Genomic DNA, 23,415 nt, shown 5'->3' with positions numbered 1-23,415 from the left:
ACACGGCTTTTTTTGGTCAATGGGAAAGGCGCCAAATGCCAATTGCTAGCGGGTTGCATCGGCTTGGAAAAACGCGCGTTGACCCACTGGTTTCAGTGGGAAAGGGGTATTAGAAGTACAGTTTTTCTCAAAAAGTGACTGTAAATGAAATAAAGTAAATGTAACGTGTTACTACCCACCAGTGGCTAGACGTCCAACCCATTAGAAGTGGGAGCGACCTTCATATGGATTGGACTCTACTAGTGTTAAACTCATTTCAATTGATGGTAGAAGCACGAAAACACTTACCAAAATGGGCTTAGGGTGGCAGTGTCAGCAGGGCTCACGGTCTCATCAATGTGAATGCACTGACATGAAACTTTGTTTTTTCAACATTAAAGCATCTGCTATTTACTTGGTGGCAGCCATTGACGCCGCTGGAAGTCCTATCCATTTGAAGTATGAGGGTTGGCAGCTCGTCAAGAAGTTTTGCATGGTTTTACATTGAGATAATGTTGCAAATACCTAATACAGGGATTAGGGTTTATCATACTTGTAGGATATTTTTGGCATATGAAACGGAAGAGGTGATTACAATATGGGATGGTCCAGGGTCCCAGGAAGCCATCTATGTCCCATACGCCGGAGATGCGCCATGCCACACTCAATTCCTCCATTGTTCAGTGGCGACGGCCTGCGCACCAAAGTCTCATTTTCTGACTAACACACACCAAAGTGGGTTCACACATGTTCCGATTCCAATATCAATATTGCTTAACAATTTGATTCTTTACCGAGTCTTTTATCGACTCTAATTCTTTTATCGACTCTAATTTGGACTAATGGACTGTATGAGGTTCTGGGTTCAAGATATTTTATGATTCATTCGCCTCGGGGTGTCGGTTAGAACACAAGGAGCGGAGAGTGGAGTTGGTCTTTGGCACTTTTAATCCAACTTGGCAACAGGCAGAACTATATAGGACAGGCAATGGCACTTGATATCAGAATCACTCAATGAGCAGATGAGAGCATGTGTGGAAAGATGTTGATGTATTTGTATGTGTGTGGAAGAAGACTGGAATGTGTGGGTATACAGTGCCTTGCAAAAGTATTCGGCCCCCTTGAATCTTGCAACCTTTCACCACATTTCAGGCTTCAAACATAAAGATATGAAATTTAATTTTTTTTGTCAAGAATCAACAACAAGTGGGACGCAATCGGGAAGTGGAACAACATTTATTGGATAATTTAAACTTTTTTAACAAATAAAAAACTGAAAAGTGGGGCGTGCAATATTATTCGGCCCCTTTACTTTCAGTGCAGCAAACTCACTCCAGAAGTTCAGTGAGGATCTCTGAATGATCCAATGTTGTCCTAAATGGCCGATGATGATAAATAGAATCCACCTGTGTGTAATCAAGTCTCCGTATAAATGCACCTGCTCTGTGATAGTCTCAGGGTTCTGTTTAAAGTGCAGAGAGCATTATGAAAAACAAGGAACACACCAGGCAGGTCCGAGATCCTGTTGTGGATAGGTTTAAAGCCGGATTTGGATACAAAAAGATTTCCCAAGCTTTAAACATCTCAAGGAGCACTGTGCAAGCCATCATATTGAAATGGAAGGAGCATCAGACCACTGCAAATCTAACAAGACCCGGCCGTCCTTCCAAACTTTCTTCTCAGACAAGGAAAAAACTGATCAGAGATGCAGCCAAGAGGCCCATGATCACTCTGGATGAACTGCAGAGATCTACAGCTGAGGTGGGAGAGTCTGTCCATAGGACAACAATCAGTCGTACACTGCACAAATCTGGCCTTTATGGAAGAGTGGCAAGAAGAAAGCCATTTCTCAAAGATATCCATAAAAAGTCTCGTTTAAAGGTTGCCACAAGCCACCTGGGAGACACACCAAACATGTGGAAGAAGGTGCTTTGGTGAGATGAAACAAAAATTGAACTTTTTGGCCACAATGCAAAACGATATGTTTGGCGTAAAAGCAACACAGCTCATCACCCTGAACACACCATCCCCACTGTCAAACATGGTGGTGGCAGCATCATGGTTTGGGCCTGCTTTTCTTCAGCAGGGACAGGGAAGATGGTTAAAATTGACGGGAAGATGGATGCAGCCAAATACAGGAACATTCTGGAAGAAAACCTGTTGGTATCTGCACAAGACCTGAGACTGGGACGGAGATTTATCTTCCAACGGGACAATGATCCAAAACATAAAGCCAAATCTACAATGGAATGGTTAAAAAATAAACGTATCCAGGTATTAGAATGGCCAAGTCAAAGCCCAGACCTGAATCCAATCGAGAATCTGTGGAAAGAGCTGAAGACTGCTGTTCACAAACACTCTCCATCCAACCTCACTGAGCTCCAGCTGTTTTGCAAGGAAGAATGGGCAAGAATGTCAGTCTCTCGATGTGCAAAACTGATAGAAATATATCCCAAGCGACTTGCAGCTGAAATTGGAGCAAAAGGTGGCGCTACAAAGTATTAACGCAAGGGGGCCGAATAATATTGCACGCCCCACTTTTCAGTTTTTTATTTGTTAAAAAAGTTTAAATTATCCAATAAATTTTGTTCCACTTCACGATTGTGTCCCACTTGTTGTTGATTCTTGACAAAAAATTAAAATTTTATATCTTTGTGTTTGAAGCCTGAAATGTGGCGAAAGGTTGCAAGATTCAAGGGGGCCGAATACTTTTGCAAGGTACTGTAATAGCACCTATCCGGTGTCTATAAAATGACTTCATTGTTTATGCAATAATTAATCTTGCCACACAAATAATAAATTTCAATGAAAATACAATAAACATTTCAAGACAAATCCTTTATACATAACCTTCGTTGGAAAGTATTAACCAGAAAACAAAATGATATATAAATGATTAAAAAAATATATATCAATTTAGCCACTTAAACTTTTAAGTAAAACCATTCATTTCATTAATATTTTATATTTCTTCTAAATCACTATTGCTGCTGCGTGTTCATACGTTGTTTTACAGCTAAAATATTTTTTCATAGGAGAGGGATAGTAGGACTAGCATACAGTAACTTGACACGATTTCAAACGGGCATATGGACTAGCTGGCACTAAGCCTTTAATTGTCATTTATTTCATTTAAAATGTAGCTACCTGGTGGATAACAATTGCCAGTATACCGAGCAAGTAACCCTCTTCATCCCTACTTACTTGCTCTGCGCTTGTCTGGGGAACTTCCACCAGCTTATCATTACCCCCTTCCTCTTCTTTTCTCTCTCCCTGCACCGGCTACATGTCAGAGCGGCTGCCGCTCCCACTCTCACCATCGCCGGGGGCTGGGCAGTTGTTAACCGACACGGCCGTTGCAGCCAGACTGCTGCTTGCGAAAATGTTTGTCAACTTATGACATTTTAATGCTTCGCTCTCCAGTTTCTTTAATTTTTTCTCCCTAACCTTCTCCACGCCACCCTTCTCTTTTCTTTTTCTGCCACCTCTGTTATGTTTTGATAAAACATAAAAAAATAGACGTGAGTTCTTTCTTAACTTTTAATTAACGTGGGTGCTGTGCAGCCATCTTGTAACAAGTCTCTCAACAACGTTTTTCTACTTGACTTATATTATCTTGTCTTAACCAATACAGACCCCTAGTGGTGAGACGGTATGACTGTTAATCAATAATATCAACATATCCTCCTTTCTTTAGAATGTGAACATTGCACATTAAATACAAAAATATTTAACACAAGTAGTAAACTTACTACAACAACATATAACTTTCAATGTATGTGAACATTTTTTGTTTTTTTTTGTTTTAACATAACATTTTAAAGGTTCAGTCTGTCCGGTGGTTTGATTGTACGTGCTGATCTCCTTAGTACAACTGTTGCTGGTTCAACACTGTCCATTTCAGGTGAGTTTGTGTCAGGGGGAACATTGTCCTCAAACTGTCCTTCTTGTGATGTCGTTGTCTCCTGTGTGCGCAATAAGCTCCTCTGGTTTCTCCTCAGTATAACTCCATCTTCAGTTTTCACATTGTAGGATCTCGGATTAACTTCCTCCAACACTGTTGCTTTCTTGGACCACATGTTTGCGTCTTCCATTCTCACGGTGTCATTGGGTGCAAGTGGTTTTAAACTTTTAGCAGTTTTGTCGTAATTGATCTTTTGTCTCTTCTTCAATTGTTTCATCTTGCATTTCCTTTGTGTCTGTTTCTTGGTGAGTGAAAAAGGAAGAGTTGTTCGCAATTGTCTTCCCATTAGTAACTCAGCTGGTGATTTTCCATGCTCCAATGGTGAAGCTCTGTAGCTCAGTAGTGCTAAGTAAGGATCTGCCTTACTGTCTTGTGCTTTCTTCAGAAGCTGTTTGACAATGTGTACTCCTTTCTCTGCTTTCCCGTTGGATTGAGGATACAGAGGGCTTGATGTCACATGTTGAAAGTCATATACTTCTGCAAATTGCTGAAATTCCCCACAATTATAGCAAGGTCCATTGTCACTGTATACCACTTGAGGTATTCCATGTCTTGCAAAAATTGATTTCATGTGCATGATTACACAGCTAGCAGACATGTTTGACAAGAGTGCCATTTCTGGATAGTTTGAAAGGTAATCAATAACTAGCAAGTAGTTTTTACCATCCAGGTGGAAAATGTCTGTACCTACTTTTTGCCATGGTACAGTTGGAATGTCCGTAACGATCAGAGGTTCTTTTTGCTGTTTTGTCTGGTACTTTATACATGTGTTACAAGCTGTAACCAACTTTTCAATGTCAGAATTTATTCCTGGCCAGTAGACTGCTGTCCTGGCTCTGCGCTTGCATTTCTCTATGCCAAGATGTCCCTCATGCAGTCTCTTTAGCATTTCCATTCTCAGTGAGTGCGGTATTACAACTCTGTGTTGTCTCAGCAGAAGTCCATTCACAACACTTAGCTCTGCTCTAATGTTGTAGTATGGTTGACATTCCCCTCTTGACCATTTCCCATTCAACAGTGTCATTACTTTTTGCAGACAAGTGTCTTTATGTGTCTCGTCTGCGATTTGTTTTGATTTCATGTCTGACATAGGAAGCGATTTAGCTACCATGTTCACATGTAAATCAACATCTGTTTCTGTCGTGCTCTGCTCTTGCCTTTGTTGTGTAGCCCTGGAGAGCGCATCCGCCAGCACGATTAGCTTACCTGGAGTGTAGACCAAGTTGAAATCATAACGCTGTAACTTCATCATCAGTCTTTGAATGCGTGGCGACATTTCACTCAGGTTTTTCTTTATAATGGCTATCAACGGTTTGTGATCTGTCTCAGCCACAAAGGTGGGAAGACCGTAGACATAGCTATGGAACTTTTCAAATCCATATACCAGTCCAAGAGTCTCTTTTTCAATTTGTGCGTACCGACATTCTGAGTCAGTCATGGCTCTTGAGGCATAGGCCACTGGCCTCCAATTTCCTCCATATGCCTGCAATAACACAGCTCCAATTCCATCTTTGGATGAGTCGGTAGATATCTTTGTCTTCTTCTGTGGATCAAAAAACGCCAACACCGGTTCTGTTGTCAGTGTCTTTTTTAGATGCTGCCACTCCTTTTCAAGGTTGCTACTCCATTTGTACTCACAGTTATTGTGCAACAGTTGCCGTAAGCACACTGTTTTTGATGACAAGTTTGGAATGAATTTCCCTATAAAGTTGATAATTCCAAGCACTCTGAGTACACCCTTTTTGTCTTCTGGCCTGGACATTTCCAATATTGCTCTTACTTTATCCTTGTCAGGCTCTATTCCATCTGCTGTCAATTTGTCACCAAGAAAGGTGATTTCTGACACGCCGAACTGACATTTTGCTCTGTTTAATTTAAGTCCATATTGTTGGATTCTCAGTAGAACTTTTACCAGTCTTTCATTGTGCTGTTCAAGTGTGGATCCCCACAGAATGATGTCATCCACGTACACTCGGGCTCCTTCAATGCCTTCGATCATGTGCTCCATTGTCCTGTGGAAAATCTCAGGAGCCGACGAGATTCCAAAAGGCATTCTGAGGAAACTGTACCGTCCAAATGGCGTGTTAAATGTACAGTATTTTGTACTGTCCTCATGTAGCTTGAGTTGCCAAAATCCTTGCGATGCGTCCAGTTTGCTGAAAAACCTGGCACCAGCCATTTCACTTGTAATTTCATCCCTTGTAGGTATCTGGTAGTGCTCTCTTTTGATGTTTGCATTTAAGTCTTTTGGATCCATGCACACTCTAAGAGCACCTGATGGCTTGTTGATGCAAACCATGGAGTTCACCCATTCAGTGGGTTCCTCCACTTTTCTGATGACTTCAAGTGTCTCCATTCGATCCAATTCCTCTTTAAGCTTTTCTTTAAGCGCTGCTGGAACACGTCGAGGTGCATGAACTACAGGCTGAGCTTTCAGCTGAATCTTGTAGGTAAAAGGTAATACTCCAAAACCTGTGAATACGTCTGGGTATTTATTCACAATTACCTTCACGCTGTTAGGTTCTGAGTTTTTTATAGAATAGACCCGTTTAATTAGGCCCAGTTTCTCACATGCATTGTCTCCTAATAAAGACTCATGTCCCTCAGGTACAATGAAAAACATTAGCATGTGCTTTTTTCCTTTAACTCTTACATTGAGCCTGCATTTACCTTTCGTGTTTATCGGCTGTCCATTATATGCTTGGAGCGCACTATTGTTTTGGTAAATTTGTGGTTTTACCTTCATCGCTTTCACATCCAGCTCATTTATCAGATTTGCTTTGGCCCCTGTGTCCAGCTTAAAAGTTAGCCGGGTACCATTGACCGTTAGCGTTTCAGTCCATTTATCCTGCACCACAGTATTCACCGTTGCTTGCTCCATGGGTGTGTCCTGTTGTGTCACCATACCCACGAAAAATGTGTCACTGAGAGCCGTTTCTTCCACTGTGTGCACTCTGTCTTTCTGGGTTTGCTGAATTTTTGAAAAGCATTGTTTGGCAAAATGGTTTTGTCCTTTGCACTTATTGCATATTTTGCCATACGCTGGACATTGTAGTTTTGCATGTTTGGCGCCACATCTTTTGCAAAGAAACATCTCAACCCCTTTTGAGCCTTTGTTTTGTGTCTTCGTATATATGCGGCCTGCTTGTCTTGTGGTCACTGCTGCCACCGCCATTCCCTCCGCGTCGACATCCCTTGACGATCCATTGAAGGTTTTTGCATGTTGGAGAGCAAGTTCACTGGCATGGCATATTTTTACTACGCCATCCAATGTTAAATCAATCTCACGTAGCAGTCGCTCCCTCATTTTCTTGTCTTTTATACCAAAAACGATCTGGTCTCTTATCATTGACTCTTGCAGCTGTCCAAAATTACATGTTCTAGCTTTTAGCTTGAGGTCCGTTAGGAAGGTATCAAAACTTTCCATCTCTTGTTGTATGCGTGTGCGAAACACGTACCTCTCAAAGGTTTCATTCTTTTTGGGTGAACAGTGTTCATCAAACTTTGCCACAACCACGTCATACTTCTCTTTATCCTCTGCAGTACCGAAAACAAACGTGTTGTACACCTCCACAGCCTGTGGGCCTGCCACGGTAAGAAGCAGTGCAATCTTCCGTGCATCCGACTTGGAATCCAACCCGACGGCTTGTAGGTATAACGTGAAACGCTGCTTGAAAGTTCGCCACTCACAGTCCACATATCCAGTCCAATTGACGGCATTTGGCGGCTTCACACTTTCCATGTCGTCTTCCTAGTACAGGCCAACTCCTGGTACCATGTTATGTTTTGATAAAACATAAAAAATAGACGTGAGTTCTTTCTTAACTTTTAATTAACGTGGGTGCTGTGCAGCCATCTTGTAACAAGTCTCTCAACAACGTTTTTCTACTTGACTTATATTATCTTGTCTTAACCAATACAGACCCCTAGTGGTGAGACGGTATGACTGTTAATCAATAATATCAACACAACCTCCATCCATATTGTGCATTAAAGGGCAACTGAAGAGCTTTTCGGATTTCGCTCTTAAGTGTTTTACTCAGTTGAATTGTATTAAATGCATCATTCGCTGTCTCAAAAAGTCACATTAAAAAAATAAATAATTGACAGTAGTTTTTGAGTTATGGCCATAGCAACGAGGGACCGCTACCTCATGATGTAACTTCCAGGAAGCCTCGCAACCACTCTGAACACGGAAATATCGCACCACGCTATCCTCACCATATATTGCAAACATTTTCTGGGTTTTACTCGCGGGATTCGTCATGCCATCTCGATGTGTAGCGATGAATTGCTCACAGGAAGACTCGAGACTCCAGGAGTGGTCAAAAAAAACTTCTCCTGCAAAGGTTTGGACCGTTTTAGTTAGCATGCATACAGGTCCCCAATCGGCTCATTGTTTTCATCATTTCAGACACGACAGCTTTGAAAACCTATAACAATGCAACCTTGGTTTTACAAAGACATAAGTAGAACATTACTGGCTTTTTTTGATAAACGAGGGGGACTCCTGCTGCCTGTTTTTTGAAGTGCGACATTTTTTTGTTGTTGTTGCTGTTGGCCTGTCATAAGTAGATAGGTTGGCTGACATGTCGTCTACTCATGTGATTTTATTACTATATCAATAGATATTATGTAAATTCAAATGTCCCCAGCACCAAATAGGTCCTTGGCTCGTTGTTTTTTTGGCCTGTCACAGGGTAGATATAAAGCCTATAACAACAAAACAATCCACCTGTCAGGCCCTAATGTATCAAATACATCTAAAAAAAAAAACAATAACTTGAAGAGGGAACAATAGCATCAAATAGATGCTGCTTTGACTGGGGCATTATTATTTGATCACCAAGAAATAATTATTAAATTAAAATTAGGATTCATCCAATATTTTCATGCTGCTGTGGTTTTTTTTTTTCCAGGAAGCCAAACATAAAAAATTAAGTGGCGGAAACCCTCAACATGATGAAAAAAGCGTTGCAAGTCAGTCGCCACCCAGTTTCCCAAAATCAAGAGAGAGTGGGTCGAGTCATATGATGACCCAAGTGATGCGGTGTCCAGCAATGACGACTGAAGAGATCCTATGAGGCCTGCCAGATGCTGAATTTCTTCCGTCTGCGACATCAGATGACGATGACTTAGGAGAAATAAATGTAGCAAATTTTGACTACATGAAATCATAAACTAGTCATATATACAGTACACATTTTTTAAAAGAAAAATCTAGTTACCGTCATATATAATACATATTTATCATATAAATACATATTTCCCACTGCTATTATCATTTTTCAATGTTGCGCTAGTCCGTTGCTATCCTAACTTTGTGTTGCTTACTAAATTTATGTTCTCTGATGTGTGCCATTGTGCTCGGTATAACTTAGCTTTCTATGTTGTCACAATCTGACAGCGAAAGCTGATGCTGATTCAACATAAATCTGGTATCATTTATTATTGTGGCCTATTGAATATTTTTTCAGAATGTAATATAATTACAATATATTATATAGCAATAGAATACATTAAACAGTCAACAAAATGTGTCTATGTTGTTTACAATTTATGGGTTTATTTTTTAAATGTAATTTATGCCCCTGTCAGTGCTTCAGCCTCCTAAAGTTTGGCTCTCACGTCTGGGATCTCCTGACGACACAGGCATAATGTTGGAAGGGTAATTACTTGACGGTTTACAGCAATACCTGGAAAATAAAATCGTTTTGTCATTTATTTCGAAAAATCAATAACATATTTAGCCACATTTGGGCTAGCTTTACCATATTTAGATCGGTAGGAGCTGTCCCATTACCTAATATCCAGTTTTAGCTATGTGGAGAGCATGGAAAAATATTCAACCATGTAATCGCATTCTCTCTAATAAGAATGCTGTTGCAGTAGTCAAGTCTGGAGGTTATGAAGGCATGGATGACGGTTTCAGCAGTAGAGAAGGTATGGGAGGGGCGAAGACGGGCTATGTTCTTGAGGTGGAAAAAGGCAGTTCTGGTGATATGGTTGACGTGGTGGTCGAATCTTAGTTTATAAATGTGTAAATCCCGGATTTTGTATTGATATGAATGTATAACAGTCAAGATTTTTCGAGCAAAAAAAATAAAGTCAGTTATCATTCATTTTACGTAAATATTTCAAGCTAAAGTTTTTTTTCACGTTTTAAAGTGCATGCATGAGGCTATTTTATATAATAATTACCTTGAATCCTTGACCAAATCACTCGAGACACTCCTGCCTGCTAGTATGCAGTAAAACATTCGCCCTTTTCCCATCTAAATCCGGCATTTGAACACAGCGTGTTTGAGTTTATCCCAGTGAAAGCAAACTCAGCTCTGCCTGGGTCGGCCTGAACGGGAAGGCGTAGCACAATGTTTGCAGCAGTCAACTGATGGTGAAGTCTATGCTACATTAATATATAACAAGAAAAAAATGACACGACTTTATTCGACAAGATTTTATTTGACAATTTTAGGGAGAATTTGGGTGTTGGAATCCAACAATGCCAGGTTATAGGAATGCTGTCCTTATTGCCTTCACCACACACGCCGGTAGAGGAACCCTGATCTGCTGCCCCAGGTATTTATACACCCACTGCACAAACTGGCGGTAGGCGGTGTATTGTTTCCAGCTAAAAGAACAATAGAGTCGGGTCATTCATTTTCTTCTGAAACATTACAGACAACCAGTACAGCAATGTAAACTAGTTATTTTACATCGGAATTTGCGAGACTTTCCAATTTTGGAGCCAAAGTGTATTGACAATCACACAAGGCTGCTTTGTAACAGTCTGATCGGTAAATGTTCAACGATTAATCGATTAGCAAATTAATGGACAAATATTTTGATAACCAATTAATCGTTAGGACCTTCTTCACCTTAAAATCTTGAAGGTATAACATATATACATATTTTCAGTTGTAAATACCAGATTTCTTCATGATACTTTTGTCAAGTCAAAGTGGGACATGAACAAAAATCTGCTTTTTCTTTGGAAAACAATTCACATTTTTGCCAAATTTCGGACATGTTACAGTCTAAACCAGCTTTTTAATAAGGCTGCAACAACTAATCGATGAACAAATTAGTTGCCAATGATTCTGATAATCGATTTTTGCCGGCAGCTATGAGCAGTCCCATTTGGGTCTTTGTTTGTGTGTAAAGCTAGTAAGTGCACGTGTAAAGCACGCAAGTGATTACAACAAGAGAGAGGTTGAGCTGCTGGATCAATATTTTACTTAGTATCAAGTTAGACTGTCTTGTGTGATATTAGATCCAGTGTGCCCCCGTCAGAGGAGAGTAAATGAAGCATATTGTATTGTTTGTATTCTTTGTTGAGAGACGTTACTACTTAGCACAGAGCGTAAAGCTAGTTAGTGATTATGCTAATTAGTGCATTAAGTGTCCATTTGTATTGTGTTTTGGAGAAGCATATTGTTACTTGACTTATTTTTATTGCATTTCTTTTTCTTTTCATTCATATAACACAAACTCCTATTCAAACTGTAAATTGTCTTACAAGAGTGTGCTTTGAAATTGGATTGTATTAGTGAACAACTGTTTGACAAAGAAAACAAATTCATTATAGTCTGCCTCCTCCTTTCCGTTTGTTTAACCCTTTAACACCGAACATGTCGGCAGCGACGCGTTTACGCATATCATCTTTGAAGCCTCCCCAGAGGAAAAGAAAATCTGAAAAGAGATCTCCAAAATATCTCATTTATTTCTCCTAGACAACTGTGAGATCTGTGTGACGCCAAACTGAGACTAAGGTTTATTTCTCCTGTGTCTCAGTTTTTTCTCCGGAGCAATAAAATGCACTAAATCTCAATTTAGTCTCCTTTTAAGTTTCAGAAGAGATCTCAACGAGCTCTCATATAATTCTCAGAGTTTCTCAACTTTTGTGTCTATTTGTGATCTCAGGCAGAGAAATCAGAGAGATCTCTCGATGAACTCAGTGTACTCTTATCACAGCTTCCGTTCATGCATCACATACTGTACTCAGACAGAGCAAATGAAGAGCTCTCCACAAGCACTCGTTGAATTCTCAGGCAATGCAAATTTATTTGTATAGCATAATTCAACACAAAGCAATTCAAAGTGCTTTACATCACATGAATAACCACGATCAGAGATAAAATGATTTAAAAAAATTAAAAACATTAGTTCAAAAGAAAGTTATAACAAAGACAATGAAAAGTCAATGATAAGAAAAACTGTTGAATATTCTATTAGCAGCCTCTAAGAAATCTATTTCTAGGAAATGGCTTAAAAAAAATCAACTGTTGAGGAATGGATAGATATTGTACATGAAATTTACATCATGGAGAAGCTGTCATTTTAACTTAAATTAGAGATTGATACATTTTATTTGATATGGTCCAAATGGACAAACGTGAAACCAATTAGAATGGATTTCAATTGATGCTCAACAGAGAAAGTACCTCCTTACTTTTTGGGGGGTAAGAAAACAATATCAGATGGGCTCCCAAATGTTTTAAGTTGCTGTATGTTGTTTATATATGTACTTTTTTATTTATTTATTATTGATTTAATTTCTTTTTTGTTGTTGTTTCCCTTAAAAAAGTAATGTATCGAGAAATGGACTATTGTCATTCACTGTTGCAAGTACAATGTACAGTATATTATTGGTGAGAATCTAAATGAAATTAAAAAAAAAAAAAAAGAATTTAAACAGGCAATAAAATTATACTTAAAATGAATAAAAAGCAAATTGCTTGAAGGTTAAAATATATAGACGGTTATGGATATGCTGTGATAAACAAAAGCGTTTTTAGTCCTGATTTAAAAGGAGTTAACAGTTTGAGCACACTTCAGACCTTCAGGTAACTTGTTTCAGAGGTGAGGAGCATAATACTAAATGCTACTTCACCCTGCTTGGTTCTTGTTCTTGGAACATACAACAGATCGGTTCCAGATGACCTTAGGGGTCTCTATTCTTTTGGTCCAAGGCCATGAAAGTGTTTTATAGACGAGCAGTATCAATTTCTAGCCTATCCTTTGACTCAATTTCTAGCCTATCCTTTGACTCACTGGAAGCCAGTGTAATGATTTCCAAAACTGGTGTAATGTGGTCCAGTTTCCTTGTACTGTATTTGTAAGGACTCTGGCAGCAGCATTCTGTACTATCTGCAGCGTCCTGACTGATTAAAAAAAAAAAAAAAAATCAAGACCTGTAAATATACTGCTGCAATAGTCCAATCTTCTGAAAATGAACCGCACAATCAAACTTATCTGTATCCTCTATAGAGGAGCAATATTCATGCTGTACTGGTTTTAGAAATTGAGCTGCAGGGTCAATGAAGTTGGGGATGACGGGATAAAAAGGCATAGATAGTTCATAAATATGATTTTACATATAGAAGTGCACAAAATATGGTATGCAATTTATTCAGAATGAAAAGGGTTATAGTAATTGAATAATCATAAAGTATATTATATATGAAGAGATAGTTATTATATATAAAGAGAAATTGATTAACATATAGTTAGAAAAAAATGAATAATCATAATGAAAACGATCCCGGTGGTACATTTACAAACCGGTAGGTACAAAATGCACAAAGGAAAACTCTTACTGACGTGTAATAATGTTACCCTTCTAAAATTGTTATTATGATGGTATTATAAGGTCATTAAATTTCATAAAAACGAAATAATATGATATTGAATTAATGAAGATGTAAACATTTCAGTTAGCTTAAATTAAAATGAAAACAAGGCTTTAAAAACTCCAAGAACTGAAAATGTATTGTACATTAATAAAGCCAAATAAACTCAACTTATAAAGATTAAAAAAAAAATTTTTTTTTATTCTTATTAGCCTAATGTAGTCATGCGTATATAAAGAACATTTTTGTAAATTCATTCTTACTTAAAATGCAGCTGAAACCACTCAGCGTTGACCGGTCTACACCGGCGCTGCAGCGCTGTTTTCTTCGTGCACTGTCAAACTGTATGTGGCGCGAAACACCGTGAACTTTCAACCCTGAAGATAATGCAGACCTAACGTCTACATTGGAAGAAAGCGCCATCAGTCACAAATGCTGCTTCGTCAACTCATAGGGGGGAGGCTGACCTAACGACGTCAAGTCGTACTTAACTTATGAAGTTGGTGTCAGGAGGAATGGAGGAAGAAACAGTTTCAGGACAAAAAAGAGGGTAAGTAACATCTTTGTCGAATGGAATTTGGGTATAATTTATATGGCTTGTGTTTATGCTAGTTCTGATAGTTTTTTTTTTTGGGGGGGGGGGGGGGGACTGGTCGGCAATAAGTGGCAAATAGTGAAGCTAGCTAGCTAGCTTGGGAGGCCATGAATTTACTGAAGTAAACATATTCATCTAAAAATATTAACTTTGGAATTATTTCTACAAAAAGTGGCCCTAGACAGTCTTGGAGTTACATAATTTGTGTACAATTGGAACATCTTCTCATTGCAGTGAGACTCATTTTCTCTAGCTTCATGCAACGAGTTTACATTGGGGTGACCAAAGGTGGGTGGAGTAGGCAAAAATGTCACTCATGTAAGAGTAGCATTACTTCAAAATGATATAACTTTTTATTTTATTTTTTTTAACAATGGTATTTTTTTCCTGAGCGCTACATTATCTGTATGAACTGTTGTTTTAATGATACTGTAAAATAACCCATTGCATAACCACATTAAGCCAAAGGAAAAAAAAAATTGAATTCCAATGAGAAAAAAATCTATAAATGAGGCATTATTCGTCCAAAGAGCATGAGTGCCCTCTGGTGGAGAAAATAGTTCCTAGTTTTAATAGTGAAGAGTTCCTTCATAATTATTACTCATTTGAAATTAAAAGGATCATATCTCCGGTTTTTCATGGTCAATTATCTGCTCAATGCCCCCCTCCCGCTCTCCCTCAATCCCTCGACCCCTGCGCTTGCTGGTTTGTTTTCTCTGAGCTCTATGTTTGACACACACGTTACAGTTGTGCCATGAAGCCAGACAGCTAGCGGAAGTACACCGATCGGCTGAATTGGACGGGAGAAGGATGACTTCTTTGGAAACAGCCAAGGGAGATTATTTTTGGCAAAATAAATGTTGCATGTTGAAAAACTGGGAAGCCTATCTGAATTTGTGTCTCTGGATATGGAGATTATTTTGTTGTATAACGGAATATTCTATCCATACAGAGAAGGCATACTTTAAAACTAGTTATAAGGCATCTTTGAGTATATTCTGCGTATCATTTAAGTACCCCGAGGCAGAGCAGCATGTCCTATTTTTTGGGAAATCAAAATATGGTCACCCTATTAACATTATAAACTTGAGACATAGGGAATTGAGAAGGTGCATCTTTTCACGATATATTAGCAATAAAAAGTTTTTTTTTTTTTTTAGGAGCAGTGTACAGGAAAGAAGAGCCCAACAACTTGTCCAAGAAAAGTGCAATTCTTACAGAAATCTTAGCATCATGGATCATCATGGATTTTTACTTTAATGTCTCTTTGTTTTACGATGATTGGTATGGGGGATTTTAAATAATATTTTTCAGTCCTTCGGTGGTCTAATATGGTTAAATGAACACAATCTGTGTATCTAAAGATATTAAGAAGTTGCTGTACTAAATTATGAGATGTGATGACAGTGTAAAACCAAATAAGACATTGAACCACTTTTTGAAATTATTACAATGTATTATATTTCACAGATTGAATGGCCCAGCAGGAAATAATAAAAAGAGATGCCCAAAAGAGTGCGATACCCACCGGAGAAGAGGAGCTTTTATGACCCAGACCCTGACTCACCCAGAGATGACCAAGGTGGTAATTGAGTAATTATCTTACTACACGGCTTATCTAATTTTTAAAGTGATTGTTATTTTTAACTTGCATTGGACACTATAATAACCATTTTGTTTATTAGTGTCTGATCACTGGGATTATTATCAATATTGGCAGTTTAGGGCACAAATATTGATTTACAGGATTTTTTTTTAAAAGAAATGTCTAGAAAAGGGAGTTTAACATCACTTGAAACTATATTTTGGTGACAGAATTTTGCAACTCCATTCGTACAATTATATCTACATTGGGGAGGTGGTGATTGATTGATTTAAAGATGTTCTTTTAAAATCAAAATTAACTCATTGAGGATAAGCGACTCAGAAAATGAAGAAGAAAAAAAAAAAAATTCCATTATAGGCATCAATTTGCAAAAAGCTTTTTAATTGTTGCGACCTGCAGAAACTATTACTACTTGATTGCAATTTTAGACTTTATTCTTTAAAATGTTTTGACAATTTTCTGAACTGTTTTAGCTGCCCATTATTTGAAATGAGAAAAAGTAAAAAATACAATGAAATGCATTTGATATATATATTTGATTTGCAAATGAATTTTTCAACCGGCCTCGAAAAATTTTCCGTTCGCATGTGAACGCTGATTTTTCGCCCCCCCCCCAAAAAAAAAAAAAAAGTCATCATTGGGGCATCAAAAATTCTGGGATGATGATGAGTACACAATTGCCGATGAGGGCTATGTACGTCCATGCCATTGACAGCCATGTATGTAGATTCTATTGACGTCAATGTACTTGGACTTCATTGACGCATATGTGAGTTGAAGCCATTGACGGTCATGGACGTCCAAATTTCCCATTCATTTCCAACCCCGAAATGTCCCCAAACCAATCTGGGCAGGGCTAAGATCTGTATCTCCACACAGCAAAGCCCCATAGTAATTTCTTCAGAAATTACAGTTTCTAGTTCAATTTGTAATTTGTGCTTTCTTTTATACAGGCAGCTTACACCATGCGCTGCAGTACGCTGGATGATTGCCACACCGATCGAAAAAAGCCTTGATCAACAAATGTCGCATGAGGGGTACAACATAAATTCTAGATGTACTTAAAGACATTTGTTGCAGTGTTCAAAGCCCTAATACTGCTGGGCTTAGAGACTTAATTTTTGTTTGCTGTCTAAAAACTGTGTTGAACTTTGTTGTTAATATTATGGCTGTTGATGTTATTATAGCTATTTGAAATGTAAATTGTTTGCACTTTGTTTTTTGTTGGTTTTAATTAAAAAATGTTTGCCCCCCTGTCTGCCTTGCCTCCATTTGCCTGCGTTTGGGTCCGCACCACTTGCCCGCCCACATTCTTTGACAAAAATTCTCAGCAGTACTCAATTTTCAAGTACAATGACTGTTGGATTTCACTAAAGCCATTTGTTCTAGAATGATAAAGCCTGATGCCTTTGGGTGTATCTTTTGTATCCCTCTGTCCTGCAGTGACGAGAGAGTAGTGTCCACCATTGTTTCTTTGGTCCATCAAGATGTTATGAAGTGGATGATCTGTGTTTAGAATGGTGAATCCAGTCAGGTGGGAGGAGAGGGTCACATGATTTAAGTGTCTCGTGTGTGCGTGCGCGCAGATGGGCGCGCATGAGAGGGAGAGTGAGCGAGAGACTCGTATATTTCTCCATAGTCGCTCCAATAATGCTCATTTTCTTTTTCAAAGGAGAAAAAGGAGCCATTAAAAACACTGAATTGAGATTAGCAAGGTATCTCCCTTAAGTCTCAAGTATGATTCCCTCTAATTTATTGTCTCACCTATTTCTCCTAGTGAATTTTAGGAGAAACATCTGAGAAACATTTTAGACAAAATAGAAACTGCAATGAGGCTAAGATGAGAATCTCAAATTTATCTCCCGAGCTATAGAAGAGCAAGCTTTGAGCAATAAAATTTTCCTCTGGGTCGTCACGCTGTAATTACTCAACTACGTGACGCTGTTTGCTCTCATTTGAAAGTGCGGAAATTGATGTCCAAACCAGTTTTTATTTGAAGTCAGTCGACCAAGCAAAACGGGAGAAAATGTCATTTGAGTTTTTTGGTTTTATTGCACTCATAAATAAGCATTAAAATGCTGCATTGACCATGTGTTTATCTCCATATTTCAATCATTTCTTGTCCTTTTTCAAAACCGAAAGCAGCGCTAAAGACTACATATTCCAGGAACCATTGTGAGGTCATGAAAGACGAACCTAATGTGAACATTTTTAATAAATTGCAGAGCAAGGCGTCATCTAACAAAAAGGATGCATGCAAAGCGAGCAACGGCCGGTTGGATTGAGCGAGCGACTTTGAAACGTGCAGAATGAATCGAAAACTAAATTTAGCAAAAGCTAATGCATTGTTTCATTAATTCAAGGAAGAGGATGATCCATATTTGTCGTTGTTTTGCTCGGATGAGTCGGCAAGTAGAAGTGACAGCAGCGTACAAACGGCGGAAGAATAGGGTATGTGACGTAGCTCCATGACCTGTTCAAGAGGAAACTTTATTGAGTCGCAAAAAAACCCCCAAAAAACTATTGAGTCGCATGCATGAAAAAATTTAACTGAACTACTTGTCAATATTTTTGAAAATACTTTTTTTCAATGTTATATTTCATTTTTTTCCCTTCACTATCAATCTTTTCAATTTGTATATAGATGTGTGTTCGAGAAGCTTGATTGCATGTACATATACTGTTGCTAAGGTGATGGGTACAATACCTAACCTCAAAAAGAGATATCTTCCAAAACCGTTTTTTTGTTATATACAGTATATAGATATTTATCTCAATATTTTGCACAGTATATAATCTGTTTTGACCATAGTATGTGTAAAGGCCAAAAACTTAAAAAAAAAATTTTTCTATTGAATGTTTATCCGAACAACTTGAATAAATATTATCAAGCTTCAAAACGGTTGGTCGAGCATATTTGGTTGTCAATGGGACATCAACATTACAAATTTTGAAAAAAGATTTGAGGATTTTTTTGTCTTTTTGGGTTCAAAATGTTGATTATAATTGGTCAGTGAAGAAAACCATAATTTGGACACGAAGTTCAAGGTTTCCTGAAAATAAGGGACCCAACCTAGCCATTGTGAACAAGTTTTTCTTTGAAATATAAACAACATCAAAGGCATGCAAATTAGGCCCAAACAGCCTTAGGTGTTAAAGGGTTAAAAAAAATAATGAAGCATCGACACAATTTATATCGGCGCTGTGCCAACAAGACAAAAAAAATCACATTTTTTTTATTTGAATGACCAGGACTTTTGTCTGAGGTATGTACTGAGACATTTTTATGTTTCATACTCGGCGCCTTTATGAAAAACTTCAAAATTTTTGTAATAAAATTTTTGAAGGCAATAATCAATCTATTTTGTCTTCATTGTTACTTACATCATGCCTAAATCAACTTTAAGGTAAATTGTGAAGGTAACTGAAAACCCCCCCCCAGACATTTAGCCGATGAATTGATTAATCGTTTAATGACTCATCAGATTAATCGATTAGAAAAAAAAAAGTTAGTTGCAGCTCTACTGATCAGTGTACATATATATGTTTTTTTTTTTTTTTTAATGGCACATACTTGTTTCCAGCCTGGTCCTGGTAGGACTGTCTGTAGGCAAAGTAGGCTGTCTGGAGGACTTCGATGTTTAGGCAGACAGGCTGAAACCCAGAGTGCTGGGTGATGCACTTGACCCCGGCATCCTCCATCTTCCCCCGCGTTCGCTCCTGTTCACGACAGCAAAGGCTCTCGCCTACAGTGGGCATTGCTACACAGGTTCCACATGAACACCTGCAGAAAAATAAAATGCCTTGCCTGGGTAAGATCGCACGACTTGCGTTTTAATTTTCAGCTATTTACCATTCAGTGTTGCCCAGTCTGCTCTGGTCATCCAGGGAGTCGGCCTCAAGGGGGTTGTCCCTTCCACTGTTTTCTGGTTTCGAATCTTCCTCCTCGTCCAAATAGGGCTCAAACATATATGGCCGTATGCCAGAAGCTTCCCCTAGATCGATCATTTCACAGGAGAGATCCACGTTTGAAGCAAAATAGCTGAACATGTTAGGTATGGAGGACCAGGAGTGCAAAAATTAAATCAATACACAAATAAATTATTAAATGTGTCATTAAAATGCCTCAATTTGAATATTTCAATTTGTATTGATATATTTCAATTTTTATTTAATTATTTCCATTTGTATTTATTCCAACATTTGATTCATTCTAACATTAGTTCAACATTTGTTTATTTCATTATTTATTTCATTCTAGCACTCTTCTTCCTCTTGTACCGCATGAAATAATTTCATCTGTCATTGGGTCATCAAACACTGTGGGCAGGCGTGAAATTGGCAGGGTTTGAGCTGATCCAGTCAAGCTAAAAGGCACTGATGTCAAGCTATTGCTCCTTTCTTCAGCAGTACCACACATAGTATTATAATAGAAAAGGATGGTACTCAATCATTTTACAGGCAGCTGTAGATGGAAGCGTTTTGATTTGGAACACATACACTTTGCAATCTGGTAACGCTTGTCTGCTCTGTTGGAACTGGATGAGAGGGGCAGAATGTTGGCTACTATATCGTTGACGATGCTGCATATCCACTGAAAAGCTGGCTCATCTTTGCAGACACTGGTGCCTTAACCAAAGAACAGCAGACATTCAACGTAAAGACAAGCAGGGCAAGAGTTGTGGTTGAACACGCTCAAAGGAAGGTGGCGATGCCTCCAAAAGCGCAATGACTGCAGCCTTGAGAGGATAAAGTCCACAGTGCTGACTTGCTGTGTGCTTCATACCATCTGTGAGAGCCAGAATGAGATGTGGAGAGAGGAGTGGAGCGAGCCACTGCTACTGCGGCCGGACACTCCTGTTCTACCACCTGCTGGAAATGCTGAAGGTGTAGCTGCGCGTTCAGCCTCGATGCGTCACTTTGTGTTGCCCAACTAAATGGTAATCGCGCATTCACCATGATTCGTTTTGTTTTTATTCAAAATAAAAGTCATAAATTGCATTCATGTTTGTGCGCATTATTATAAACCCGTAACAACACAGCAACAGCATTGAATCACCACAGGGTAGTTTTATTAAAATATGGTGGCTACACGAGATGCGCGAGGTAAGGGGCGTAGCTGCTGATTTCAGCGGATCACCAAAGAGCTACGTAATATAGAGTAGTTCCTGCAGCCTCATGGAGAGTTCCTACTTCGGACTAAGGGCTAAAATGGTTCTCGGAATTAGAGTTCCTCGTCCCTAGTTCCTACATATCCGAACACGCAAAATTACATCATCCACCCCTAAAAAGTTTGAGGAACTGCGGATAGTTCCACAAGGCGAAAGCTGATTTTGCTGACTTGTGTATGCTACACCCCGCCTTATCACGTCCCCTTTGACTTGCCTCCCCTCCTCTTTCTTCTCGGTCAGTAGGTCCCCCACATGGTGTCCACGGGTAAATATAATTACTTAAATTTCGTTAACCACCACTTTGTTCATGGGTAGCATAGGCGTTGTAAAAATGTATTTCTTGTGTTTGTTTGATTTTCCACTCTTCTGTCTGCTTCTTTCCTTTCGGTCCCCCCCATAACCCCTTTCCATTTGCTGCTTTCTCCTAATGAATAAATCATAATGAACAACCACAAGGGGAGGATATCAAACTCCCATGTGAGCCGTACGGTTTACTGAAGATTTACCGTTACCGAGACGGTTCACGATGACCGACGTAATTTTGACCATATCTGTAAACTGGGTTTTTTAATGAAACGATAAAAATGAGTCTTTTCAAATACATGTTGTTCGGCTATGCTCATTTCCTTTTAAGAAAGTCCAGCCCGTGTGCTTACGTGTGAAATCGCGTGGCTATCAGGAAAAACAAACAGAAGCGTGTTGCTATCAACCGGTTTGCTAATGCTGATGGAGTCGGATAATAGTGAAACGGCTACCGCCTGTAGACGTTCCGCCGATGTAGGGCATTTTTGCAGAACAACGGAAACAAATGCTCTCTGTGTGGGACGTGAGGTCGCCATAAACACCGACAGCGGCTCTAATGTTGTCGAAGCGGCTGAACTCAATGAGTTGATGCGGAAGCAGTGCTTTTGGCACAGACTCCGCCCAGCAATCAGTACGTCATGTTATTTTGTATCCGTGTGTGTGACAATGCTGTACATTGTTCAAGTCATACAAGCAGTTTTAATTGTTTATACTTGAATGCTTATTGTTTACAAGATATTTTCATATACAGTGCCCTCCATAATTATTGGCAACCCTGGTTAAGATGTGTTGTTTAGCTTCTAATTTTTTTTTTTTTAATTCAAATAATATGGGACCTTAATGAAAAAAAGAAAAATCCAACCTTCAATACAAGTGCATTTATTCAGTGGGGAAAAAATCCCACATAAACAAATAATTATTTGACATCAAATAATGTGTGTCACAATTATTAGCTCCCCTGGTGTTAATACTTTGTACAACCCCCTTTTGCCAACAAAACAGAACCTGATCTTCTCCTATGAGGTTTCACAAGATGGGAAAAGACAGAAAGAGGGATCTTTCTGTTAGCTCAATCTTGGTCTCATCTGACCAAAGCACATGGTCCCAGTTGAAGCCTGGGAGAGCCTGGGAGACCAAGATTGAGCTTTTTGGCAACAAACACTCTAAGTGGGTCTGGCGTGCCACGAAACATGCGCATGCTGAAAAGCACCTCATACCCACTGTGAAGTATGGGCAGGCATGAAAATGGGTCAGGGGTTAAAAAGGTGAGAAGGGTATGGAGGACATATGTTCCGGCGTTCTGCCAAAATTTCTACATCGGTAAAACGTCCTATATGAGGTGAATTTGACACCCAATGTACTACCTTGCACTCTCAACTTGTTTTGTTTAGATGCATACAGGCAGAATGTACTAAAAAATGCCTTAATAAAAGACTTAAATATAGTTATATTAAATAAGGACGGTTTAAATACGCTACGTGACTAATGTGGTCAACTGCTTTAAAGCTATCACAAAAAAACACAATGGTAAAAGTATGGAAGGGTAATACATGCAAAAAGTATTTTTGAGTGAATGAAAAGGAATAAAAAAACTCAATAAACACTAAAATAGTGAATACTAGCCGCTTTTAACTGATGTGCGCATGCGTGCGAATGTTTGCGCAAGAGCATTGAGCATTGTGTAGGACGTTTCGTTCGTTGTGTTGCAAGGAATTGCCAAACTGTATTGAGCTCTGTCGGACCACATTGTGTTTCAATAATCTGCAGGAGGCACCACAGACACATATACCTTGTGCTGGCCATGTTTTATTAAGAAACAAAGTTTACTTTGAAGCTAAACGAGTTAGGTGTTCAACACTGCACGAATGTCCCACTGAAAAAAAGGGACGACACGTCCCTGAAATACCAATTACAGTGATATTATAAAGAAGCTTGTGTTTCTTCTTTTAAATTAACGTTAAATACACAAGCTTGATGGTAACTTTAAGGGAGCTATTTTTTCACCGGAGATTTGGCTAGCTGTGGCAGTGTTCGACACAAGCTGCAACAAACGGCAGTAACTTTTTTATACCGCTAAATATGAAAAGGATTGAAACCATTACCCACCAAATTCAATATGCTGGCAAATGCATTCATCTAAAAAAAATATTGGGAGTGAGACCCCT

At 38.8% G+C, this 23,415-nt stretch overlaps 1 protein-coding gene across 7 annotated transcripts in view; it reads right to left on the bottom strand.

The window, feature by feature from the left end:
- LOC130909582 (uncharacterized) overlaps nt 1–23,415 on the bottom strand; it is a 148,337-nt gene that overhangs the window by 72,299 nt on the left and 52,623 nt on the right. For 4 of the 7 annotated variants that reach the window (XM_057826245.1, XM_057826249.1, XM_057826251.1 and 1 more), the window contains 4 exons: nt 20,277–20,405; nt 19,630–19,771; nt 19,351–19,560; nt 10,386–10,574 (listed from right to left, as the gene is read on the bottom strand). In XM_057826245.1, coding sequence (XP_057682228.1) covers nt 10,454–10,574; nt 19,351–19,560; nt 19,630–19,771; nt 20,277–20,405 — 602 coding nt within the window. In that variant the 3' untranslated portion in view covers nt 10,386–10,453. The other 3 variants (XM_057826246.1, XM_057826247.1, XM_057826248.1) reach the window with 3 other exon arrangements.

The sequence above is a fragment of the Corythoichthys intestinalis genome, chromosome 21 (genome assembly GCF_030265065.1).
Source record: "Corythoichthys intestinalis isolate RoL2023-P3 chromosome 21, ASM3026506v1, whole genome shotgun sequence".
NCBI lineage: Eukaryota > Metazoa > Chordata > Actinopteri > Syngnathiformes > Syngnathidae > Corythoichthys > Corythoichthys intestinalis.
Note: the sequence above shows the minus strand (reverse complement) of the source record. Positions and strands in the feature narration are given on the sequence as shown.